Source organism: Emydura macquarii, unplaced genomic scaffold (genome assembly GCF_026122565.2).
Source record: "Emydura macquarii macquarii isolate MOO-44397 ecotype Brisbane River unplaced genomic scaffold, CSIRO-AGI_Emac_v2 contig_1551, whole genome shotgun sequence".
Lineage (NCBI taxonomy): Eukaryota > Metazoa > Chordata > Testudines > Chelidae > Emydura > Emydura macquarii.
Genome location: NW_027131688.1, coordinates 15,926,095 through 15,952,522, shown reverse-complemented (window position 1 = coordinate 15,952,522; position 26,428 = coordinate 15,926,095). Strand labels below are relative to the sequence as shown.

Here is a 26,428-nt window from a genome sequence, read left to right as displayed (position 1 = left end):
TAAAAATTGTTTTTATACAGCATACTGTGCTTATTTCAACTGCCATTTTTTAAAAAAACAGCTTTCAAGCAAACTGCTTACTAACATTCTCTCAAAATAAAACTAATTTTCCATAAATCCTCTCGTATTTCAACTGCTGACAAGATCCACTTCAGGTGCTGAACACATAGTAAATTTAGCAAATACTTAACGTAATGTTGTTTTATTTGATTGAACTGAAATATGACTGGTCTGTGCAAGCTTGCAGATAAGCGTATCTCTTTCACGTCACTCCATCCACTCGTTAAGGCTTACACTATTCATATAGTGAGAAGTAGTGAATGACATATTTAACTGGAAAAGAAAATAGTATCTAGCTTACATGCATACAACAGCAGCCACACTATTATGTTCTCTATTTTAAGATGACTTCTACACTTCAGTAACTGTCAATTTTATCCCTGGACAACTCTAAATTTAATTTTAAAATGCCCCTTTAATACTGTACTGTGCAATTGTTTTGGCTTCTAAAAGCAATCATGAAACTATGGCAAAGTATACCCAAGTACCATAAGCCAACTCAAAAAAATACCTATAGCTGGAGCATTTATGCAGAGCTCTCTTGCCAACAGAAGGAAAGTTTTTCCCAGCACATAGACATTCACCTATTAAAGACAGAAAACATTATTTGAATCTTAAACAGCAAATACTTTTTTTAAAACACTCCATTATACAGAGATGAAAATCCACCTCTGAAACATTAAGCAACTTGCTTTTGTTAAAAAAAAAAAAAAAAAATCACCCAAATATTTTGAAGTAAAAGTCATCATTTGATACAATCAGATTTATAAATCACGGATGTAAGAGAAATTCTCATTAAAAGCTACATGAAAAGTTAAAGCTGTGAGACAAACCAAAGTAGAAAACTACACTATAAACACACCCCACTGCTTTGCAACAAGTTGCCTATTATGCTTTTCATTGGGCCCCTTTTTGTCATGGAGTACTTGGGCAATTCCCGATTTGTCAGTTTGTAGCTCAAAACTTCAAAGTGTTATATATTCATACATCATTGTTGCATTAAACTATAACTCTTCAATGGCACTCGTCACCTCGCATAACAAAACCTGGATAAATAATTACAAGTTAGTGCAATTTTAGCTTTGTAGAATCATGTAAAGTGGCATAAATTAGAATTGCACAAGCACAAACAGGCAAAGGAGCGGCACTCAGTGCACCAAGGATTTTTGCCTTCCCTCATTCTTTGGTTACTACCCCCAGTTCAACATACTGTTTTTTTTAACCTATAAAGTCTTGAGTTGTTGGGAGACCTGATTACCGAAAAAGATTGCCTCTCTCTCTCAGTGATTAAACTGCCACAGTTGAGCTCAACAGAGGTGCTTGAGCTGAGGCTCCATCAACATAAATGAGGGGGAGCTGCTAGCAAAGCACTTTCTGTGAGGGATCTTCAATTTTGGAACAGGCACCCCCTATGCTGGTCCACCAGAGCTCAAATTTGTTGACTTTCCAGACACACTGTAAAGCTCATTTTTTCCCCTTCTCTAAGGTCACTGAGGAGACTGGGTTCAGGAGATATTTATGCGCTGGCCTTTGTTTATATTCATATAATGATTTTTAATTTATGGGATAGGCACTTAGAGTTGTATTCCAAAAGTTTGAAGAAATGAAATAAAATACTGTATTAAGCTGTGCCATTCTGGCCGTTGGGGAGCCCTGGATGTTGCGGTGCTTCAGTTCCAAGTTGACTTGGGGTGTTCCTGCAACACTACATGAACGCACACACACTGTTGCCTCACTGCACAAACACAGGTCAAACTTAAGAGACTCAAACTCTGACCTCTGACAAAAATAAAAAGGCTGGTTTTTTCAGTTTAAGTAGTCTATATTCTAGTGGTTTTATGCAGTAGAATTGTCCCTCTGCCAGGCTAAGTGAAGCTGTTTAGTACAGAGCAAAGTACACAACAGGGCTGTTGAAACACATCAAACAAGCATATGGGAAGTATGATGAGGGTGCAGGCATCCTGTTAATAAATATACTGATTCTGCATCAAAAAGGCATCCAATTTAAAGTGAACTTTCTTCCTGAATCTGCAGATATCTGTATCGGGCCAGTAAAACAAAGTGTTTTCACCTAGTCTTCTCCCCTGATTCAGGATGGGGTAGTGGTGTGGGATTTTTCTGTACTTGACTTCTACTCAATTTAAAAAAAAATTTTTTTTTAAACCATTACAAGAATCTCCAAACCATTACCAGAATCTCCAAAGTTGTCAGTCATCTTCAAAGAGATCATTCAGTCTATCACTCAAATGTAGATGGGCATTATTTCTCTTCGTATATTTAGTGGAATGTGTTGAATATTTGTCTTTCACAGCCTCTCGATATGACCAATGGTGAGACTGGCCAAGAAGGTAGATAGATAAATGTAGTGTTATCTATAAAGCTATGGAGAAAGGATGGTACAACTTAAACCCAGAGAGGAAGTGAACAAAATTGAAATGTGATCCCTGAATCAATATTAGGCTCGATGGGTATCAAGACAGAAATATATATAGACGCCTACTCTATAGCATTTCCTGAAGAATTTGACACTATGGTTTATTTCCTTTTTTGTGAGCCATGAAGATAGAACAATTCTTACTAAAGCAAAACTATACGTTTCCAAGTGTCTCTCACTTCCACTGATTTGGGTTCCCTCAATGCACTGCAATTTGTTTTGACAAACTACTAAGAAGATTTAAGAGATTTTTCCACGTTGTAGTTCCAGTCTCTTAGTTGGCTGACCTGGGATTGTAAAACCTCATCATTTAGAAATCTGATCTGCAAGAAGGATTTATTATACAAGTCAATAAAGTTACTCCATTAGAGCCAACCACATATCATTTTTCCATCCCAGGCCTCACTGATCCACCCAGTTCTTTCATTTAGTCTTAAAAAATACACACCAACAGATGAAAATGTTCATTTTCTCCTGTGTTTTTTCTTCTTTTTGGCTGAAGGCTCAAATACCTCAGTCTTGTCCCTATCTGACCACATAATTCTAGACAATACAATTAACACTCTTCCCAAGCAAACTTTCCATAAAACATCAATCATAGAGTAAATAAATACCAGCATGCATAAAAGAAAAGTTTCCCATGGTGAAGTCCTAACAGTCAAAGGGGGATATCACACTAAGTTTTCAGCAGAGCCAAGTGCATAGTCAAACTGTCATATCACTGATTCTATCTAGCTAGGCCCAGGAATGGAAAAGTCTCCAGATCTAGGACCTATCTGAAATTTAATCTAAAGCTAACCTGGCTTCTCATCTCACCCACCTCATGTACAGTATAATGACTGATCTCAAGGTTGCAGAAAGCCTGTCCACACAAAACAAAAGTCAAGTAGAAATTGTACTTCAGGAAATTTCTGCTCTAAGATCCGAAGTGCAATCTTTTGCAGTGTTTGGTTACCATCAATTCAGAGAGGAAGTCAAAAAGCACTGTATACTATCCAGTGGATTGTGTGTTATATTCTGGTTTTTCACAAAGCTTATACATTTTTAATGCCAGTGTAAAAGTCAGAGAAAGAATAAGCAATAAAAAATGGCTCTAGCTCTCTAGGCAAGCCAGTACAGATACTTCAGTTTGATTTGCTTTGAGAGATTATACTTTTCATTTTGGAATTATCAAATATTCACAGGTACTGGGGCATTTGTCCCTTTATATATATTGGAAATTAAAGATGCCACAAGGCTAACCTAGTAATCAATAAAAGACATGTATTACTGAAACTTGTCATTTAAGGACCTCTGGTGGTGATAATTTAAGAGGACTCTTCCACATTATTTAAAGAAATCTCTATTGCTAGTCCAAGGTGTTGATATCAAAAATGAAATAATTATTAAAATCTAGTTTCACATTCACCATTTGCATTTATTTATAATTTCTGTATTTCACTCAGCTTAGACAATTAAAAAATCCATTTACAGGTCTGTTTCATTTTCTGGTTCTCCTGCACTAGTACAATTTTTTGTGAGGATCCACAACCTTACAGGGAAAAATTTAAATCCCTTTCCTCCAGTCCCCACTCTAGCTTAATTCCCCAAGTTTAGAAGCTATGATAACATTTGAATGTCTAAACCCCTTATTTTACAAGCATCCTAATTATGGGGATAGAAGAAAGATTATCCACTATAAAGGATGCATCTAGTTTGGGCTTCAATGGCCTTGTTGTACTGCTCCCATTTGTCATACAACTTTAAGGCTGAACACTCCAAATCTAACCAAAATGGTCCCACTCCCTCTCTCAAAATCCAGGGATCAAACATGAAAAAAATAAATGACATTCTCCTAAATTCTGCCTACTCAAAGACATCAAAATGAGATGCCATTCACAGTAGATTGTGCAGATCTTCCCAAAATGATTGTTCATGTTTATGTGCTTTGGTCAGCCATAAAATAGCTGTTTAAATTATCTTTAGGCTTCAGAGTCATTGTCCCAATCAGATGATTAAAAGCACCTAATCCCACTCTGAAGTGATGTTTCTAGGTATCTGCAAATTTAGGCAAACATCACTGCAACAGTTCACACTCAGTTCACATTGACAAGGTTCTCTTTACAACCATAGGACTAGACTCTACATTTTTAAAGAGTGAAATCTTAGATACTACAGCACACAAAAGGCATCAGTCAGATTAATAGTATCTGCTTGCTAGGTTACTGTGAACTAATCCTTTTGACCCTTATTTTCTTAACAAGGGATATCAATCCTATCAAAATGTTCTTCCTTATCATTAACCTCTTTAATTATTCCTTTAGATATGGTATTTGCACCTGCTCACTCTGCTACAATTAGAACAGTCCTTTGTGGTAGAGATGGCCTGCAAAGATTTTGTTTCACCCTTCTAATGGATCCTCCTACTTGTGGAAGGACTAGTTAATATTTTCCACATTTAGATTCTATACTTCTCTAAAGACAGGACTTAATCAGCTCTTGTTCATCACACCTCAGATGATGTTTTAAGGGGACACCTCCACAAGATAAAGGAAATCTTCTCAACCTTTTCTTTTAATTATTTCCTTTTTTATATGTGTAAAAGTCCACATTCATAATGGTCCACATGTATACTTCAGCTTTAGTGGACAAGAACGGTGGTCTACTTACCACTGACAAGTGAGTTGAACAGGTCATCAATCTAAAGCATGCTACAGTTTGAAATATCTCAAGGAAAGGTTTATGTAATCTGAAATTCACAAGGTTGTTAGATTCTCTCCACCTCCTTGAAGATGATACCAGCTGACCAGGGTGCCTAAAACAAAGGTGTCTAATCTTTGATCCAATAAATTAGATAAAATTACTTTAAAATGGTGAATTTCCAGAGAGGTTTGCCAAGATCAAAGAAAGACAAACAAGTAAAATATTGATTATGCTGACAGTGCCTAGGTTGTCTTCTTTTCAGAAGGACTGAGAACTCGACAGTCAGAATTCAAAGCAATTAAGCATCCATGGATGCTTGCCTAAATAACTAAGGAAGCAAGAAAAGCAAGTGAGCATTGTTTGGGGAAGATGCACCTGAAGTTTGTTTGGGGTGCATGCACCTGAAGTCATCTGGTTCATTATTATTAACATTTATTGTGCAGAGGGGCCTAAAGACCACATCCACGTTGTCTACATTAAATAGACCAATACATAAATTTGTACTGGGGTAATGGAAGCAAATTCAGTCATGCTGGCCAGGTCATGAAATGGGTAAAAAGTATGAATATAGGAAGCCAACAACTAAGTATCCTCTCCAAAGGTTTCAGGACTTAATATTAAATGTTTTATTTTCCCAATCAGTAGAGGGAAGCTTTTTATTCTCTGGACCATCATAGCCAGAATATTGCATTTAACCCAAGAAAGAAAAAAAAGATCCACAAACAATGACTGAAAGAGAAGTGGATTCTTGTCTATCTGACAAATCAAAATTCACCTAATGAAGTGCCTTTTTTTCATCTTGTGCTGAAAAGCACTTCCTCAATCTAGGTCCTCAGAAGAATCTACTTCTGGGTAATTCTGTTTGTGATACTATTCTCCCATCCTACAACAAAACGCTACAGTAATGTATAATGCCATCTAAGCAAAGAGGTAAAAGAATAATCATTCATGGCCTGTATAAAGGAATCAGCCAGTCCACTTCTACATAAACAAACCTCTAGAGGAAATAATAAGTAGCAATAAAGATCCACAATAGAAAGAAAATATCAACTCTTGAGAGAACAACCTTAAAGAAAGGAAACAAGGCTTTTTTGGAGGTGAAGCAGAAGACTGCAACAAAATTACCAGTTATCATACTAGTTTTCCCTTCTTATGTATACTCTTTCCCCATCTGACAACATATCTGTGCAGTAAGCAGTAACACACAGAGGAGACTTGTATGATGTGAAGCCACAATACAGCCACATTAAAGATGACATTTTCACGACACAGAAATTAGAGATCAAAGGTAAGGCAGAGAACTGTCAACATCTACTCTGTCTGAAGACTCTTGCAACCACATCTCAAGATCATGATGCAACAGTATACAAGAGGGGACCAAGGAACAGACTAGCATTTCCCATGATTAGAGGGACAGCTTTTCGACACATTGTGAGATCAGAACGCTAGTTGAGTAGATCTCCCTGGATGAAAGGGAGGAGAGGATCCTGAAACTTATGGGAATTGTACAAACCTGTACACAAAGTTAGTTCAAAGCTAGACAAGTTTTTCAACCCTTTAAACAGCCAGATAATATAATCTAGATGGGAACAATGGAAAAAGAAATAAAAGCCAGCAAGAGTACCTCAAAAGAACACTGTACCTGCAAACAAAACAAGCAGAGAACTAAAATTCATTAAATGAAAAACAAGCAAGAAAAGGTCCCCAATCAAATCCACTGAATTATCTACTTTACCAGTTAATGAATATGCAAACCCTGTTGCTGGTTGATCAAACGATTAAAGAGGAGGGGAAAAACAGCCTCACTCTAGTAGAAGAGCTAGTCAGAACATTTTTGATGAAACATTTTAGCGTCAAAATATGCTGTTCTGTCAAAGCCAAAACGTTTTGCAGAGATGCATATATTTTGATGAAGTTGTGGAGAGAAGGCTTTCAGGTGGACTCTCTGGTCACAAAGGGAAAGAGACTGATCAGAATTGAAAATCTGACCTTTCTGATCTGAAAATGGATGTTTAGACAATTCCATTTGGCAAAATATGTTCAATAGGTTTCGTTCCAGGATGGAACAAAAACAAATTTCAAATATCTGAAAGCTATCGTGAAATGGAATTGTCATTCTCCGTCCAGCTCTGCTTAGCAGATAAAGTAAAGAAAACACAACCCCAGTTTTCCAGCTACAGACGAGTGTTACCACAGGACAGCAGTTGTGGCTCCATGTTCCTAGTTTGCTGAGGGTACGTCTTCACTGCCGCAGCGGCAGGGATTGATGCTGCGGCAGAGATTGAGCGGTCTGTGTAGACCCACTCAGTTGATCGGAGAGTGCTCTCCTATTGACTCAATTAATCCACCTCCCCGAAAGGAGTAAGGCAGCATCGTCAGGAGGGTGCCTCCCATCAATGCAGCGCCGTGAAGACACCACAGTACGTCAACATAAATATGTCAATGGAAAACACGCAAGCTACATTATGTAGCTTGTGTATCTCCCATTGACTGCCGCCGCCAGTGTAGACCAGCCCTCAGTCTCAGTAGAAGTTAAAGTAGGTTTCCTCTGGCTATAACTTACACCACCAGCATGAGGTCTGTAACAGACCTTATGCCAGAGAATATACTACTAAGAGTGCAGTTTCTATGATTTCTAAGTGAAGAATGTGGGAACATAATCCACTAGTAATCCTATAAAGGCATCAGAAGGCATTATGTCCTTATAGGCAAGTAAATACAACCCTTTGTGCTAGGAGATTGGACTTCAAAAAGCAGACAGTATAGTCATATCATATGATAATGATAACACTCATTCCATTCCACTAATATTTCATGAAGATGTTAAACAACAGCTTCTAAAGTTAAACATTTTTAAATCAACAGATCCAGATAACTGGGATCCAAGAGTTTAAAAAGAGCTGGTTGAAAAGCCTCACTGGACCATGAATGTTGATTTTCAATAGGTCTTGGAACACTGGGGAAGTTGTACCAATATTTTTAAGAGGTAAACAGAATGACCCAGGTAATTATAGACCTGTTAGTCTGACATCAATCCCAGGCAAGATAATGGAGCAGCAAATATGAAACTCAATTAATAAAGAATTAAAGAAACATAACATTATTAATGCCAATCAACATGGTTTTATGGAAAATAGTCAAACCAATTTGATATCTTTTTTTAATGAGATTACAAGTTTGGTTGATAAAGGTGATAGCACTGATGTAATATGCTTAGATTTATGTACAGCACACAACATTTTGATAAAAACTAGAATGATATAAAGTTAACATGGCACATATTAAATGGATTAAAAGCTGGATAACTGATAGGTCTCAAAATGTAACTGTAAACAGGGAACTGTCATTGAGGGAGGAGGTTTCTAGTAGGATCCTACAGTGATTGGTTCTTGGTCCTATGCTATTTAATTTTTTTAATCAACGGATGGAAGAAAACATAAAACCATCATAGATAAAGTTTGCAGGTGACACAAATTGAGGGAATAATACATAGTCAAGGTGACAGGACGCTGATAACAACAGAGCGATCTGGATGGCTTGGTAAGCTGCTCACAAGCTAGCAGTATGTGGTTTAATATGGTTATATGTATATGTAAGCATATTTACATCTAGGAACAAAGAATGTAGGCTGCATGTACAGGATGAGACACACTATCCTGGGAAGCAGTGACTGTGAAAGAGATTGGGAAGGTGGGTACATAATCAAAGCTCCCACTGCAACACTGTGGCCAAAAGTAGTAGAGAAATTATTTTACCTCTGTATTTGGCACTGGTGTGACCACTTTTGACATACTGTGTCCAGTTCTGGTGTCCACAATTCAAGAAAGATGTTGATAAATGGGAGAGTGTTCAGAGAAGAGCAACAAGAATGATTAAAAAAGTAGAAAGCATGCCTTATAAACTCAAGATGCTCAGTATATTTAGATTAATGCATAGAAGGTTAAGGGGTGACTTCATTGTAGTCTATAAGTACTAGATGGGAACAAATATTTGATAATGGGCTCTTCAGTCTACCAGAGAAAGGTATAACGTGATCCACAGCCTGGAAATTGAAGCTAGACAAATTCACACTGGAAATAAGGAATACATTTTTAACAATTAGTGTAATTAACCATTGGAACAACTTACCAAGGGCATGTGGACTCTATCTCTGGCAATTTTTAAATCAAGATGCGGATATTTTTCTAAAAGATTTGTTCTAGGAATTACTTGGGAGAAGTTCTATGGCCTGTGTTATATAGGAGATCAGACTAAATAATCACAAGGGCCCCACTTCTGGCCTTAGAATCTATGAAATCTGTGGTCTTCCAAAGGACAAAAAGTGATCTACAAGCCCAAAACTTACATCCACTTAGCCTTTCAAAAGGGTCAACCCAAGAGAGAGAATAGGCAACAATTTAGGGAGGCTGAGCTGAGTCAGGGAATAGCTCATCCCCTCTTCAGAGCCAGGGACCAAGTCTTGAGAGAGTGCCAACAATCCCCAGCCCTCTCCCACAAAATGGAATGTAATCACAGACTTTGCAGGCCTCAGAGCAGAACTACCTTCTGCTTCCCTCCCTCCACCCACCCCTGCCTTAATATCTTCACTCTTCCCATGTACTTCTGTTTTTCTTTTTGGATCTTATCTTCCAACAAGGATGTAGAGAAGAAAAAACGTGATGAAGTAAGTTACATGAAGGGGACAGAAGAATGGGGCTGCACTTTATGCACTTTTTTAAGAACAAAAGATTGAGGTAGAAGTGGATGGAGCAGACTCCTTAGCTTTTGGTTGATTTAGTTTGTCTTCTTTTTTCCTAGTAGTCAGATCCATAATGGTTACATTATTTATTTGCTATAGGATGAAGAGATGCACCACAATGATAGTTCACTAAAATGAATGAAGGGATGGGGGGAGGATTGTCCATCATAAAGTATTAAGTAATTAACTCAGTAACTCATATGAAGTCACTCTACAAGATATTTTGCTTGGCAACATTCTTCAGAGAAAATCCAGAGGCCATCCCACCTGCAGGAATTCCACAGGTCCATGGTACCATTAGGAATTATCAGAGAAACCTCAAGAAGAAAATTCTGTAGGAGCATCCAGCCAAGATGCCCTCCACTTAAGGTCTGCTAGTGACATGTCATCAAGAACTGGTCCAACGGTTTTAGCAAAGAAATTAATACAGTTCATAAGCTCTTGTAGTAACTCATTTTTGCGCCTTTCAAATTGTTGTTATCTCTGACGCATGAAAATAGCAATTTTGTTTCATCAAGAAAAACTGAGTTACATCCACCTTTCTAATAAGATCAGTATACACAATCTAAGAACATGGCTAACTATACAGATTGAAACTTTCTGCCTTGGGAATGTAATAAATGAAATTTCTCATTATTTAATGTCATTAGTGTCTCAAAACTTGGGAATCTTAGCAGAGGTATCCTCTGAAAGGAAAAACTACTTCACGGCCATGGCAAAGTATATGAATTTCCCTTTTTTCCTGGGTACAATTTATCGATCTTGCACTAAATAGACTGATCTCAGATAGGTGAAGACATGCTTTATCTACCTGGAAATGTGGAGCATCACCCTTGTCCTCTGGCTTGCTCTACACTGGCAGCGATAGTTTACAAGAGAGATACACAAGCTACGTAATGTAGCCTGTGTATCTCCATCGACATACTTACATTTACGTAGAGCGGTGTTTTCACTGCGCTAAATCAACGGGAGATGCCCTCATCAATGCAGCCTTACTCTTTTCAAGGAGGTGAATAAGTGGAGTCAACTGGAGAGCAGTCTCTGATCGACTGAGTGGGTCTACACAGACCCACTCAATTGATGCTGCTGCATCGATCCCTGCTGCTGTGGCAGTGAAGACATACCCTCCGGAAGGTCAGTGAAAGTTTTGCCACTGACTTCTGTGAGAGTGGGAGTAGACTCTTAGCTTCAGCAAATTCTTCTGAAATAACCTAGGAATTTTTTCATGCACTGCATGATGTTATTTTAGCCCAGTAAGTAGCATCACCTGAGCCAAAAAAGATGTTTACTTTTTTCAAAAATAAGTTTAAGAATAATCAAAACAGGAGAGGAATTAAGAATTAGTATATATTTTTGTGTAACAGATTTGATTTGTTATTGCATTAGAAATCAACGTAAGAATGGCCATACTGGGTCAGACCAATGGTCTACCTAGCCCAGTATTCTGTTTTCTGACAGTGGCCAATGGCAGGGCTTCAGAGGGAATGAACAGAACACCCAATCATCAAGTGATCTGTTTCCTGTCAACCACTCCCAGCTTCTGGCAGTAAGACGCTAGGGACATCCAGAAAATGGAGCAGCATCCCTGACCATCTCAGCTAATAGCCATTGATGGATCTATCCTCCATGAATATATCTAATTTTTTTAATCCTGATTATAGTTTTGGCCTTCACAACATTCCCTGGCAACAAAGTTCCACAGATTGACTGCAGTTTTTGTGAAGATGTACTTCCTTTTGTTTTACACACCTGCTGCTTATTAATTTCATTGGGTGACTCCTAATTTTTGTGTTATGTGAAGTGGTAAATAATTCCCTACTCACTTTCTCTACAAAATTCATGGTTTTATAGACCTCTCTCATAACCTCTCTCAGTCGTCTCTTTTCCAAACTGAAAAGTCCCAGTCTTATTAATCTCTCCTCACTTTTGTTGCCCTTCTCTGTACCTTTTCCAATTCTAATACATCTTTTTTGAGATGGGGCAACCAGAACTGCATGCAGTATTCAAGGTTTCGGAGTACCATGGATTTATATAGTGGCTTTATGATATTTTCTGTCTTATTATCTATCCTTCTCCTGATGGTTTCTAACATTCCGTTAGCTTTTTTGATGGCTGATGCACATTGAGCAGATGTTTTCAGTGTATTATTCACAATGACTCCTAGCTCTCTTTCTTGAGTGGTAACAGCTAATTTAGACCCCATCATTTTGTATGTATACTTGGGATTGTATTTTCCAGTGTCCACTACTTTGCATTTATCAACATTTAATTTCATCTGCCATTTTATTGCTCAGTCACCCAATTTTGTGAGATCTCTTTGCAGCTCTTTACAGGCAACTTTGGACTTAACTATCTTGAGTAATTTTGCATCTGCAAACTTTGCCACCTCACTGTTTACCCTTTTTCCTTTTCATTTATGAATATGTTGAACAGCACTGGTCCCAGCACATATCTCTGGGGGACACCACTATTTACCTGTACCTGTCTCCATTCTGAAAACTGACCATTTATTCTTACCCCTTTGTTTCTGGTCTTTTATCAGTTACTGATCCATGAAAGGGCCTTCCCTTTTATCCCATGACAGCTTGCTTTGCTTAAGAGCCTTTGGTGAGGGATTTGGTCAAAGGGTTTCCGAAAGCCCAAGTACACTGTATCCACTGGTTCACCCTTGTTCATATGTTTGTTGGCCCCGTCAAAGAATTCTAATAGATTGATGAGGCATGATTTCCCTTTACAAAAAGTGGTGGTGACTCTTCCCCCAACAAATTGTGTTCATCTATGAGACTGATAATTTATAATTTCAACCAATTTGCCTGGTACTGAAGTTAGGCTTAGTGGCCTGTAATTGCCAGGATCACCTCTGGAGCTTTTTTTTTTTTAAAAAATCGACATCACATTAGCTATCCTCCAGTCATTTGATACAGAAGCTGATTTAAGTGATAGGTTACGTACCACAGTTAGTAGTTCTGCAATTTCATATTTGAGTTCCTTTAGAACTCAGGTGAATACCATCTGGGCCTGGTGACTTATTACTGTTTAATTTATCAATTTGCTCCTCTAGTGACACCTCAACTGTGACAGTTCCTCAGATTTGTCACCTAAAAAGAATGGCTCAGGTGTGAGAGCCTCCCTCACATCCTCTGCAGTGAAGACTGATGCAAAGAATTCATTTAGCTTCTACACAATGACCTCATCTTCCTTAAGTGCTCCTTTAGCATCTTGATTGTCCAGGGGCCCACTGATTATTTGGCAGGCTTCTTGCTTCTAATATACTTACATTTTTTGCTGTTAGTTTCCAAGTCATTGGCTAGTTGCTCTTCAGATTCTTTTTTGGCCTGTCTAATTATACTTTACACTTGACTTGCCAGAGCTTATGCTCTTTTCTCTTTTCCTCAGTAGGATTTAAACTTCCAATTTTTAAAGAATGCCCTTTTGCCTCCAACTGCTTCTTTTACTATGGTGAAAAGTTCCAGACGGGTAGCCGTGTTAATCTGTATACAGCAAAAACAACAAGGGTCCTGTAGCACTTTAAAGACTAACAAATTTAATTTCTGCAGGCATAAGCACGAAAGCTTATGCCTTCAGAAATTAAATTTGTTAGTCTTTAAAGTGCTACAGGACTTCCGTTGTTTTTTCTTTTACTATGTTGTTTAGCCATGGTGGTACTTTTTTGATCCGCTTACTATGTTTTTTAATTCGCAGTACACATTTAAAATGAGCCTCTATTATGGTGTTTTTGAAAAGTTTCCATGAAGCTTGTTGGAGGCATTTCCCTTTTGGGACTGCACCTTTTAATTTCAGTTTAACTAGCTCTCTCATTTTTGCAAGGTTTGCCTTTCTGAAGTTAAATGTTACGGTGATGGACTTTTTTGGTGTTTCTCTCCCCACAAGAATGTTACATTTATTTATAGTATTTGTCGCTATTACTGAGCGGTTCAGCTCTACTCACCTGTTGGATCACATCTTGTGTGCCATTTAGGACTAAATAAAAAATTTCCTCTTCTCTTGTGGGTTTCCAGGACTAGCTGCTCCAAGAAGCAGTAATTTATGATGTGTAGAAACTATCTCTGCATCTCATCCTGAGGTGACATGTACCCAACCAACATTGGGATAGCTGAAATCCCCCATTATTATTGTTTTCGATTTTTATAGTCTCATCTCCCTAAGCATTTCACAATCACCATTACTATCCTGGGAGTCAGCTGTATATTCCTACTGCTATAAATTCACTCTGTTGTAGTTATGAGTTCAAGTTACTAACTGCTACATCTTCCTCACAAAAATGGCTTTTATCACCAACCCTGCAGTACCTTCAGTTTTCCCCACGAATGGTTTTTAGTCCTCAAATGACCCCTCATCCTGCCTTTTTCATTAGATTGTATAGAAAAAAATCTGGAAACAAATTTGCTCTTCAGCTGTTAGAAAGCCTGAATCTTTTGCAGATACAATACCTCTGATTACATTTGTTTCATGTTTCATCATCTCACTGATCTGCCTATTTACTAGTAATCTATAGAAGAAATCACTAGTTCTCTAGGTTTGAAATGAAATAATAAACCTCTTGCTTCACTTCCCCACCCCTACTCACACAAAATCTCTATTTGGTTATAACTAACCACTTAACCCATTCAAAGTTTGTAGCAGATTAGAAGACCATTATTTTAAGAATTAAGGATTCATTAGATTATTGTAATTCCAGCAGATTCCTTTAAGCAATAAATAACCTTCAGAGGGATGCCATTGACAAAGACAGCTGTAAGGACAAAAATAAACTATCCCATCCTACTTGTACTGTATGTCATATAGATGTTTACGATATTGAGAGAGAGAATATATACATATGCATACACCCATTCCTTTAGAGAGTTCTATACACACAACTCAAAATACATTTTACAAAAATATCACAGTATTTCACAGATCCATTTATACAGTATTACTTAACAAAAGTTATTTCGGTCTTTACCAGCTGTTTTAAAAATGTGTGAAATCTGACCTTGTGCCACTGCAGTGACTTTGTGATCACTGATGGAAAGATTATACTAAACTGCTGATTTGTTATTTGTGAGGTTAAAAAAACCCAAGCACTTGATCTTTAATTGCACTGAATAATTGCTCTGATTTACAAGCCCTATGATTTTCCTGCCCAGAATCTTTAAAGCAACAGATAATTAAGGTTTCCTAAATACCACACATTAGTAGTTCTTTGCTTGTATTCATTTTTAAGGTTTAATATTTTAATAAAAGAGTTAAACAACAACAGATACGATACCTGAAGAAGGTCACTGAGGTCAAGTAACATGTCTGTGAAAAAGTCAAGGAATATAAATGCATATAAAGTTTGATAATTGAATTAGCAACTTTATAAAAGGAAAAATAAAAACATTTAGGTCTGGCAGTGCAGGAATACGGATTAGTCAGTCAAATCCAGCATTCCTGCTTAAGAATCGCATTGGTTTCAACTCCTGAGTAAGTCCTGCCTACCCTCACTACAGGATACAAGGTGCCATTATGAACAAGATGTATACGTAAGAAAAGTGTCTCTAAAAAGGCAAGGAATATCTTGAGGAATGAACTAACAGTACCCATTGTATTCTGAAAATCACGAAGTGGCACATAATAGAGACTTCATTGTTGAAAATCTAATTGGTCACTTTTTTCTATGCCAATTTAGGACCCAATATCTCATTGTACAGAAAAATCCACGGGAAAGGAGAATGGAAAACTCTGCTAATTTCAGGACATCTACACAAATGGGACAGCCCCTGAATGCTGTTGTGTGTGCCCTCTCCCAAAAGCAGAGCTCACTTAAGAGCCATACTGCCTTCAGCTCCTTGACCATACCTTGGCTCTTCTTTTCTGAGCAAGATACAAAATATGTAACAGAAACCACATTAACTTTGCTGGAATGGATATCCACTCACTCTGTCTGCTTCCAGCCTGACATGCCAAATAGAATGAGGGCCTTCCATGGGAATGGAATATGGGTGCAGGAAGAGTATGTCATGTTGGTGCCTCCCCACTCCTCCAACAGTTTAGGGTCAGCACATCAGAATTTTCATTCCTTTCATCCTCATGCCATATAATGGAGGGGAGTTTGGGCCCAAAATATTAGTTTGAAAATACTAGTTTTATTAAGAATGACTGCAGCAACTTAATGATTGCAATTTATTTAAGGAAAAACACATTCAGAATAAAACAGAATGCTACTAGAGAGAGTTTACTGAAAATTTTACTAAAGCTGTTGAATAAGTTTACAAATATTTTCTATTTTTACAGTACTTAAATAACAGGTAAAAGAAATAGTAGGGATAAAAACAAACTATTCACAACCACCAAAACTACCACCACATAATAGTCTACCAAAAAGTGTATTTAACAACAGTTTCTTTATTCAAATATTTTAAGACCTTTAATTTCCTTTGATAATTTTAGGCAATTTCGTCCTAACAAGTACCAAATGTTGTGTATGCTTTAAAGACTTCTATACTTTCATGCTTTTATCAAGGCTGTTTTTCCCTTAATTACATCTCCCTTTTAACTGAATAAAAAACTAAATTTGATCTTAGCTAGCTGGTTTTAGCTTAACTTCTGTAAAAACGTTCTACTTTTAGAGTAAACAATTTAACAGAAAAAGCGCATGCATAACAAATCAATGAGTATGAGAAAAGAAGCAACTGTATATTAGCTCACTATAGTTCAATAACACTGTAGTAATGTAGGTTTTACCCTGTTTTTATAATGTATATGAGACTACTACGGCATATTACAGCAACAAGGTGAGTAAGGTAATATCTTCTATTGGGCCAACTTCTGTGGGTGAGAAAGACAAGCTTCCGAGCTTACACAGACTGGTACAGACATTTTTCTACATAACATCAGATTGGAGGGAAGGAGTTAGAATTCTGGTAAATGTATCAGTTTATGCATAACATTTATCCCACTTGCACCCAGCATTTCTATTTCTATCTTATATTAAAACTATACAGACTCAATATTCCAAATTTGTGTCTGCAATCATTTGCCAAATTCAACATAAAATTCTACACATCTTACTGTGCTAATCTTCTTAGAACAAACTAAGCTTCAATAATGTGGGAACATAGTATGTGTGGGCATTCAATTAGCCATGATCCCAATAAGTCTCTGAACTAAAATCTGAAATTCATTATATAAAATACTCTCATATAAAATTAGTAGTCAGAAAAATTTAAATCAGCAAAGAGACTGCTGACAAAAAAGATAACCTGTAAAAAGTAGAGCTCTTCAGTGAAAGATGTATAAGCCAAGCACTACTGAAATGATCACAACTGGACCTGTGTAAGGAGGAAGGACAAGGAAAAGTGACAAAAATAGACTTTAAAAATGGAAGCAGAGGAGCCATAACCATCGACAGCTCTTCAAACATAGCCAGACCAGCATTTCCAGTGCTTAATTTCTAATGAAAAAACTTGCTGGGGCTCAAGCAATTTTTTTTAATTTCATAACCGGCACTGTACCAGAGGTGCCAGAGCTCTGAACTACCAACCCTAGAGGTGTTGGGACTCAGCCTTGGCAAGCCCCGGAACAAATTAAGCACTGAGCATTTAATTTTCTCTCTTTGCCCAGCCCACCTCCCACCCAATATACAAAGAGCTGGTTTTAAAAGTTTTATTGGCAATGAAGCCTTCCTGAGTGGAAACTGCCTATCAATCCAAATTGTATGACTATTTTGTTTGCAAACAGGAACTAGGATGAGAACCCAAAACTCAATTTATTTGGGGGACAAAAGTTTGAGATCAAAGTTTGCAAAAGTGGCACATGATTTTGAGTGCCTCAATTACTGGGTGCCCAATTTGAGGCACCTTAAAGGGACCAGTTGTCAAAGAGCTGATCAACCGCCCTCTGAAAACCAGTCCCCTTTAGGGTGCCTCAGAAGTTGAATACCCCCAAAACTGAAGCACCTAAAATTAATAGTCATTTTTGATCATTTAGGCATTAATTTAGAGATAAAAGACTAATGTACAAATACACAAAACCACTTAGACTGCCTCTCCCCCTCAATTAATATATTTACTTATAACTTACTCTAGTCTAAGAGTTTTTATTTTATGTTTAAAAATAAATTACAATTAATCTTAAGTTTCATTAATTTAAAAAAATTTTCCATTAGTAGAGAAAAATAATTAATGCATTTCGAACACTTGATATATGTTGAGAAATTTACTTTCACTAGCGTTCAGGCACCAGTGAGTCAATTTAGCATAACAACACAGTTTCTTTAAAGCACTATCACTTTTCTCCTTGGTGAAGTTTGTGCAAGCGTCCAGAAAAGATCACAGTAAAAATGTGGAGTTTCTGAATCTCATTAAAGTTAGCCTGCAGCAATCTCTCTCAGTGATTAGATGTGTGTTTGCCACAATGAAGGAAGAAGGAATGGGACATTTGAGTCATTCAGTTCCAATGGGTTGGCCTATGTTATGCATACTGTGAGAGCAATTATCAACAGGAAGTAATTGTAAAAACATGCTGTTGTTTTTAAGTTCATTTTTAGAAGATGGAAAAGTTGAGGACAATGAAATACAACTGGAAAAAAAAGCAGATATGTTTCTAAAAAACAATATAAATGTTTGCTTCATGAAAGCTGACAGAAAAAAATAGCACTTTCATGTACGTACAAAGCTAGCACATGAAAAAGTTCTCAATAGGAAAGAAAGCTGTTAATATCAGAGAGATACTCATACAATAGTTGGAAAATAACAAAAGATTTCAAGTTACCAATACAACCATTAAATAAAATAATCCCCAAATCTCAACAATGTGGGAGCATAGTGAATAACAGCAACAGTGACCTCATTCCTAGCACCATAGGAAACAAAGTTAATAATGGAATGAATAGCACTGGAGACCTTTAACTTGACATACAAGCCAGCATTTGTCCTGTAGACAAGATTTAGTTTAATACACTCCAGGCAGATTCTAAAATATGCCGCAAAATCCCTTTTGTTTTCAATGTTAGCTTTTACCAGGAAGCAAGATTGCCATTTGGCAAAGTTATTTATAGACAGACATTCAAGACTGATCACAGAAGAGCTATTTAAAGGAAGAACCACCACTAAACACAATGAGATCCAAAAAAATAATCCTAGTTCAATGGTCTGACTAAATCTACAAAACCCAGGAAACTCATGTAAATTATTTCATGCTATTGTATCTAAAGTGTTTTGCAGGACATTGCCCTTAGTGCTTATGCAATGTGAAAAATTAGGAACTGAATAAGATGGCAAAGACAGAATCAGTAGTATACTGTTTGAACTTTCTGAATTTGGGGCCTCTCAAAACATTAACATTTTAATCATTTTTCTTTGCATTTTTCTTTTTTACACAGTACTGTATTTTTTAGGGTCAGATCCCTCACTCGAAATTGTAACGTATCTTACTGGAAGAATGAGGCATACCCTTTGAAAGGAGACTAACTCCTCAGAAGGCATGGTTACAATTTACTCATTGAGAATGTGATGTCAATAAATGAAGTTACACTGTCAGACTATATTAGGGACTATATTAGGAATCCATAGGTTCTTTAAAAAGATTGGGGGGGAGGGAATATTTATTTTTACAAACACCAATAGCGCAAATACTTACATTAATGCTATAAAATGTAAATATGAAATTATCTTTGCATGTTTACAGCATGAACACGTCAGCATTGTGTTAATGCAAAAGAAAAGGTAACACAGACTAGAAAAGCTGGATGAAATGCAAAAAATGAACAACAGACACTAGTGAAAACTAAACTGATTTCCCTCCCCACTTTTCAATCAACAGAGATTATTATTCATATTAAGATTGTGCCGAGAGGCATTGTGATAGGCACTGTACAAGCAGAATGTGGAGACAGTCCCTGCTCTGAAGAGTTTACAGTCTGAACAGGCATGACAGACAAAGGGTCAGAGGGGAAAAGAAGCTCAGAGAGGTGAAGTGACCTGCCCCCAGTAATAGAGCAAGTTAGGGGTAGAGCTGAGACTAGAATCCAGGTCCCTCAGCTTCCAGTTCAGTGCACTGCCCACTGGACAATAGTGCCTACCAGTATTTTAGTGTATTAGGAGAATTTCTGGTTATGATTTGTTTGAATTAAAGCTCTGATGCTTTACAAACTGTCAGTTTTTAATTAGCATTTAGTTTAAATTCATTGACAACAATTGTCAAAAAATATATATTCCCCTCTTACACTAAATTACAGAATTACAAAAATGCAATTTAATCCAAACAATTCAAAATATTTTTGGAAAATAATAGTTTCTTAAATATTTAGCAAAAAATGAGATCTGACCCTGAAACCTGGTGAAGCAAGTTCTCAAATACAGCCTCCACATTTGCAATTTTACATATGCAAAAAAGTAAGCATCCCCCCAGGGGTTGTCCTTGAGCATGCAAATCAAGTGTGTCTAACTACTCAACTTGTGAGCATGAATGTCATTTGCACAAAACCCTATCTTCATGTCTGTGTAGGCAAACACACATGAAAAACAGAATTTAATGATTTTTAGTCTCCAATTAAAATCCTTAATTTCATATGGTTATATAAGATGAAATGCTTAACTATTAAAGGGCAAAAAGAACCATTACACAAACTCCTGTCTGGGTTAACCATTTAGCTGAAGTAATTCCATTGATCAACAGATTTGCTGCCAGCATTTTTTCGTAAATATATAATGAACATCAGAAAGATAAGGCAGGAAACACATTTCCTGAACAACATCTCTAATGATCTGGCATGTCTTCTGCTGGTGATCCTTGTTCACAACACTGCATCCTTTGTTTCAGTAACTAACATTAAGTTAGGAGAGTTATTCAAAATTATACAACCATTTAATTAGGCCTATTAAAAAAGGAGACAAATTTCCAGTCTATATTATTATACCAACCACCCAAATGTATGTGATGGGAATACACAAAACAACCCCACTAAAATTCAGACTTTACAAAGTTAATGGTGTAAGCTTTTCTTAATCATCATCTTCACATTCATCATTTAGGGTAAAATTTTCAAAGAATCTAAATCCCGTTTGCTTTCAGTGAGACTTAGGTTCCTTGAAAATGTTACCCTTTGAGGCTAAGTCCTCAACAGAACAGGATCTAGAAGGCCTTACTCTTAATATCATGATATTACAGATTATTTATATAGGACAGACAATTCAACCTACTGTTTACAAAAACAACGCAAAATATATTCCCTGTCCCAAAAAGCCTGTATTCTAACACAGATGAAAAAGTCCAAACAAAACAAAATGCTGCAGTTCAGGGAAGGGAAAGAGGAAAAATTACTGATGAGAAAAACAAGGAAGTATTCTCAGAAGGTCAGTTTTATGGAGGGATATAAAAGAGTGGTTGGCAGACAAGAAGCGAGAGATTGTTCCACTTGCAGGGAGCAGAAGCATGAAAGGAATGAAGCCAAGAGTATAGGAGACAAAAAAACAACAGTGCATGAAAACTGGGAGAAGTGTAGAGAGTGAGGGGGAGGCGGAAGGGAGTTCCAACTTGTAAGTAGAGGTGAAATTCTACAGTTTTCAAGGCAAGGACAAAAAATTTGCAAATAATGGGCAAAGGACAAGAAGCCAATGAAGAGATTCAAAAAAAGAGTGAGAAAGACTGGTTAAGAGCCAGGAGGGGAAGAGCACTGTAGCAGCAGTGTTCTGGATAGGTTGGAGGAGAAAGAGGAAAAGAGAACAAAGCAAAGAAGGGTCATTCTTGTCTTCTCCCAGTACCCAAAGATTACGAGTCTGAGAACAGGAAGGATGAAGGAGCTGGCAACAATGATAGAGAAGAAAGATCAGGAGGAAAGGTAAGAAGCTCAGTTTTGGAGGTTAATTATTTTGGGATGCCAGTGGGACAACTAACAGGAAGTGTTGCAAGGACGTCTGGAAATGGGAGGCAGAGAGGAAGGATGGGAAAGGTCAGGCAGAGAGACAGGTCCCATCAGAGATGGCAATTGAAACCATGAGTCCAATGAGACTGCCAAGAGACTACACTGATGTTTTGGAAAAATGTAAAAAGGAGGACACTGTAAGATCCACAACACCTAGACAATCTATCCCTGTAAATTAATAACATGTTCCTTGTTTTAAACATGTAAATCATACCTGCCCAGTGGCTCATCACAACATTGACCTGGTTTATTTTATTGTAAGTGCCCACATTTACTTCTATAGAATTACTGTTACCTTGATTAATAAAATACAAGACCAAAAATAAGTATAAATATAGAATTATTTATTTTTCCATGCTAGAAGCCAAGTGTTGCATCTTTATTTGTGTGTGCGCGCTCTCTCTCTCTCTCTCAATCTAATGCACTGTTATTAAGTGCTCCTTAAAAAATAATGACCAAGAGATAATCTTGTTTGAAGGAAGGTTTCTGTTGTTGTTTAGCTACACTGCTATCAAGCCTAGATTTGCTCAGGCCCTCAAGCAGTGTTTTAGTGCTGTTATCCTGTAACTCAGTCTATGCATGCATGTATACACAACTTGTATGTGTATGTATTATCCATCTTCTTACATAATCATAGAAATGTAGGGCTGGAAGGGACCTCTGACATCATCTAGACCAGCCCCCTGCACTGAGGCAGGACCAAGTATACCAAAACTATCACCAGCAGGTGTTTGTCTAACATGTTCTTAAAAAACTGCCAATAAAGAGGTTTCTACAACAGTGGCGTAGCTATGGGTGGGCCATGCCTCACCCACTTTGAAAGCAAGCCCACCCAATCAGATTTTTAGCAAGTCATCCCACGTTTTTATCAGCCTCTGTTTCACTTGTGACACAAGGCTTGTGCCCACCGTGTCAACCACAGGCCCTGCCAAAAGATCAGTTCCGGCTACGCCTGTGTTCTACAACCTCCCTTAAGTAACCTGTTCCAGTGCTCAACTATCCTTATAATTAGGAAGGAAGCTTTTCCTAATAGCTAACCTACATCTCCCCAGCTGCAGATTAAGCCCATTTCTACTTATCCATTGTTCAGTGGACAAGGAGAACAAGTGATCACTGTCCTCTTTATAACAACCCTTAACATATCTGAAGATTTACCAGGTCCCCTCTCAATCATCTTTATTCAAGACTAAACATACCCAGTTTTTTTAACCTTTCCTCACAGGTCAGGTTTTCTAAACCTTTTATCATTTTGTCGTTCTCCTCTGGATTCTACAATTTGTCACATCTTTCCTAAAGTGTGGTACTCAAAATTGGACACAATTCTCCAGCTCAGGCCTCACCAGTGCCGAGTAAAACAGAAGAAGTATCTCCCGTGTCGAAATATACCCCAGAATATTGCCTTTTTTGCATTGTTAGCTCATATTCAATTTGTGATCCACTGTAACCCAGATCCTTTTCAGTAGTACTACTACATAGCCAGTTATTCCCTGTTTTGTGGTTGTGAATTTGATTTTTCCTTCCTAAGTGAAGTACTTTGCACTTGTTTTTATTGAATTTCATTTAATTGATTCCAGACTATTTCTGGAATTTGTCAAGGCCATTTTGAATTCTACTCCTGTCCTCCAAAGTGCTTGCAACCCCTCCCAGCTTGGTGTCATCTGCAAATTTTATAAACATACTCTTATAGACACAAACTCATAGACTTTAAGGTCAGAAGGGACCAATATGATCATCTCGTCTGACCTCCTGCAAAACGCAGGCCACAGAACTTCACTCCCCACTCCTGTAATAGACCCCTAACCTATGACTGAGTTATTGAAGTCCTCAAATCATGGTTTACAGACTTCAAGGTACAGAGAATTCACCAGAAAGTGACCCATGCTCCATGCTACAGAGGAAGGCAAAACCCCCCAGGGCCTCTGCCAATCTGCCCTGGGGGGAAATTCCTTCCCAACCCCAAATATGGCAATCAGCTAAACCCTGAGCATGTGGGCAAGACTCATCAGCCAGACACCCAGAAAGAATTCTCTGTAGTAACTCAGAACCCACCTTATCAAACGTCCCATCACAGGGCATTGGCATATTTACCGCTAGCAGTCACTCCATTATCAAAGTAATTGATGAAAATATTGAATAGTAGCAGACTCAGGACAAACCCATGCAGGATTCCACTACATACATCTTCTCAGTTTGATAGAAAACCATTGCTAGCTACTTTTTGACTGTGGTTTTTCAAAGACGACATTTCCCTAGTTTGCTTATGAGAATGTCAGGTGGGTCTGTGTCAAAAGCTTTGCTAAAATCAATAATACACCATCAAAATTTGCCAATATTGGAGGCCTCATTCCCCAAAATGACAGCATCACTGAAGAAAGATCAATATTCAAAACTGGGAAGTTTCCTGTATTAGAAGGCCCATAGTGAGTGCGTCAATGAATTTCCCGAGTCTAGCACAATGAGAAGATGGAAATTGTATCAGTCACCCTGTTACATGAATCTCTATATTAGATGCAGGTCTGTACATATATGGACACACCTTTTCAATTATTTAAATTTGTTAACTGTCAAGAAGTGCCAAAAGGAAGTCCTTTATCCAGAGGATGGGCAGAAGAAGTGCAAGTTTCCCACGACATTCCACCAACATATTTCAAATTGACCTCAAGACCCACATCTTGCGGTAAGAGTTCATTCCTCATGTTCGGTCAAATCTGAAACCTCTGTTGAAGTTGAAACTGCCAATTAGAGTGGTGTGAATAATATGGCCTGCATTCTAGTAAGAGCTGGAATGATCAACACTTTCAGTACAGGTAACCAAACTTTTAGTTACCCCTGTTTTCTGTCATAATCAAAACAGGTGATCTGGTTAAAGTCTCCATTATATCAATACCAATCCATTGAGTCATCTACCATTCTTTCTTATGGAAACTAAATATAGCATGGGGCTGAAAAGTTGGTTGCTTAAAAACTGTTGATAAGCAACACTGATAACTTAGTACAATACGCCATTTTTATCCTTGTTGAGATTTTCAAAGCAGCCCAAAGGATTCAGTCACATCTTTCATTAAAATTCACAGAAACTGTCGGGTTAAATTCCTGCAGTGCTTAGAAGATCTCAGCCCATGCCAAACGGTTCAGAAGTGCTTACACTAAATATAAAATTTTATTCTACACAAGAAAAGTCACATTCTGCACTAATGCATGGAAATTAACTATGACATTACCTCACGTATTATAGTGTCTGTCACAGCTTCCCCAACTTCATATATTCAAGATGTTCCGTGTCATCAGCTGTTGGAGTAAAACTTTACAACAGCTACTAAAACCACTTCTGAGATAGCAAAAGTAATTCAAACATAATAAAAGCATGACTTAAGAAAAATTTCCCAAGAAACTTTGTTGGCAATACCTGTAATATCCCTTTGAAAAAAAATTGGGATGTCCACCAATTATTTGTAGAACATTAATGTTCTGGTAAGAAAAATGTGAAAGCATTGCTTCTGGTAACCACATAATTAGAGTCGAATACCACATCTATCTTTTTGCAGAAATGTATATAAATTACATATATTTATAAAAATATTAAATGTAGACATGTGCACACGCATGTGTAAAATACATATACACAGTGTAAATATATATGGTGTATATGTATTTTACACATGCACGATCATGCATTATAGTATTTTTATTTTATTACTTTAGACAGTTATATTATCTATATTGGAAATACATTAAAGTGCATGAATTTGTTATGCTCATATTACTCACAACTAGCAAAGTCACAAGCAGAAGTTAAAGGTTCTCTCAAATATGTGTTACTAAGATCTTGACCGCACTGAAGCATAATGTATTTTGAATATGCCCTGTATTATAGAGAAACTGTTAGGAATATTTTAAAGAGGATTTGTTGTTGTTTTCTAATGTATTGGGATTTTTTTTTTATCCTTTGCCTTTGAAACCATGTGCCTTAGCTAATTACCATGAGTCCAATTGAAGAGGACTCAAAGAGAGAAACTAAATAATCCATGGGGTTATAATGCCATGTAACTCAGTACAGAATTTTGCCCAGCTATCCAATGTAAGGCTTGAGACTTTTCAGCTAACAAGTTGTACATTAAAACTTATGTAAATGGCTAATCCCCAAGGACAATGGCCCATGCAAACATCCGATGACCCAGGAAGCCAGATGTCCTCTTGTAATTCTATTTTTGATAAGAACACCACATTTACTTTTGTGTTTCTGTCTGTCTGTCTGCCACCTATCTGTAAAGATTTCCCCCCCACACCTTCTCCCTCCACCCTACCCCCCCCACCGAGTGTAACCTTAGCAGTCTGGATGTAAGTGGAGTGATTAAAAGTATCTCTGTATGTATTTAACGACCATTATATGGTTGTTCTCTGTAGATGGGACAATGTCCATATTTGTAAATGAATAGATAAAGAATTTAAAATGTATTACGTAATCAATAAGAAAGGGTATATAATTTATCACTATAACATCAGAAAGCTGAAGCTGATTTATCAGACTTCCTGGTATCGTGAATAAACCTCTCCAGTATTGTCTATGCTGCCTGATTCTTGGAGAAAGAATCCTTCATGCTTTACA

The 26,428-nt window shown here is 37.4% G+C and overlaps 1 protein-coding gene across 3 annotated transcripts in view; it reads right to left on the bottom strand.

The window, feature by feature from the left end:
* The window catches only part of BRF1 (BRF1 RNA polymerase III transcription initiation factor subunit), a 227,001-nt gene that overhangs the window by 131,341 nt on the left and 69,232 nt on the right, over window positions 1-26,428 (bottom strand). For 2 of the 3 annotated variants that reach the window (XM_067554936.1, XM_067554937.1), the window contains exons 4-5: window positions 15,187-15,218; window positions 572-644 (exon numbers count right to left, since the gene is read on the bottom strand). In XM_067554936.1, coding sequence (XP_067411037.1) covers window positions 572-644; window positions 15,187-15,218 — 105 coding nt within the window. The remainder of the gene's footprint in view (window positions 1-571; window positions 645-15,186; window positions 15,219-26,428) is intronic. The other variant, XM_067554938.1, reaches the window with a different exon arrangement.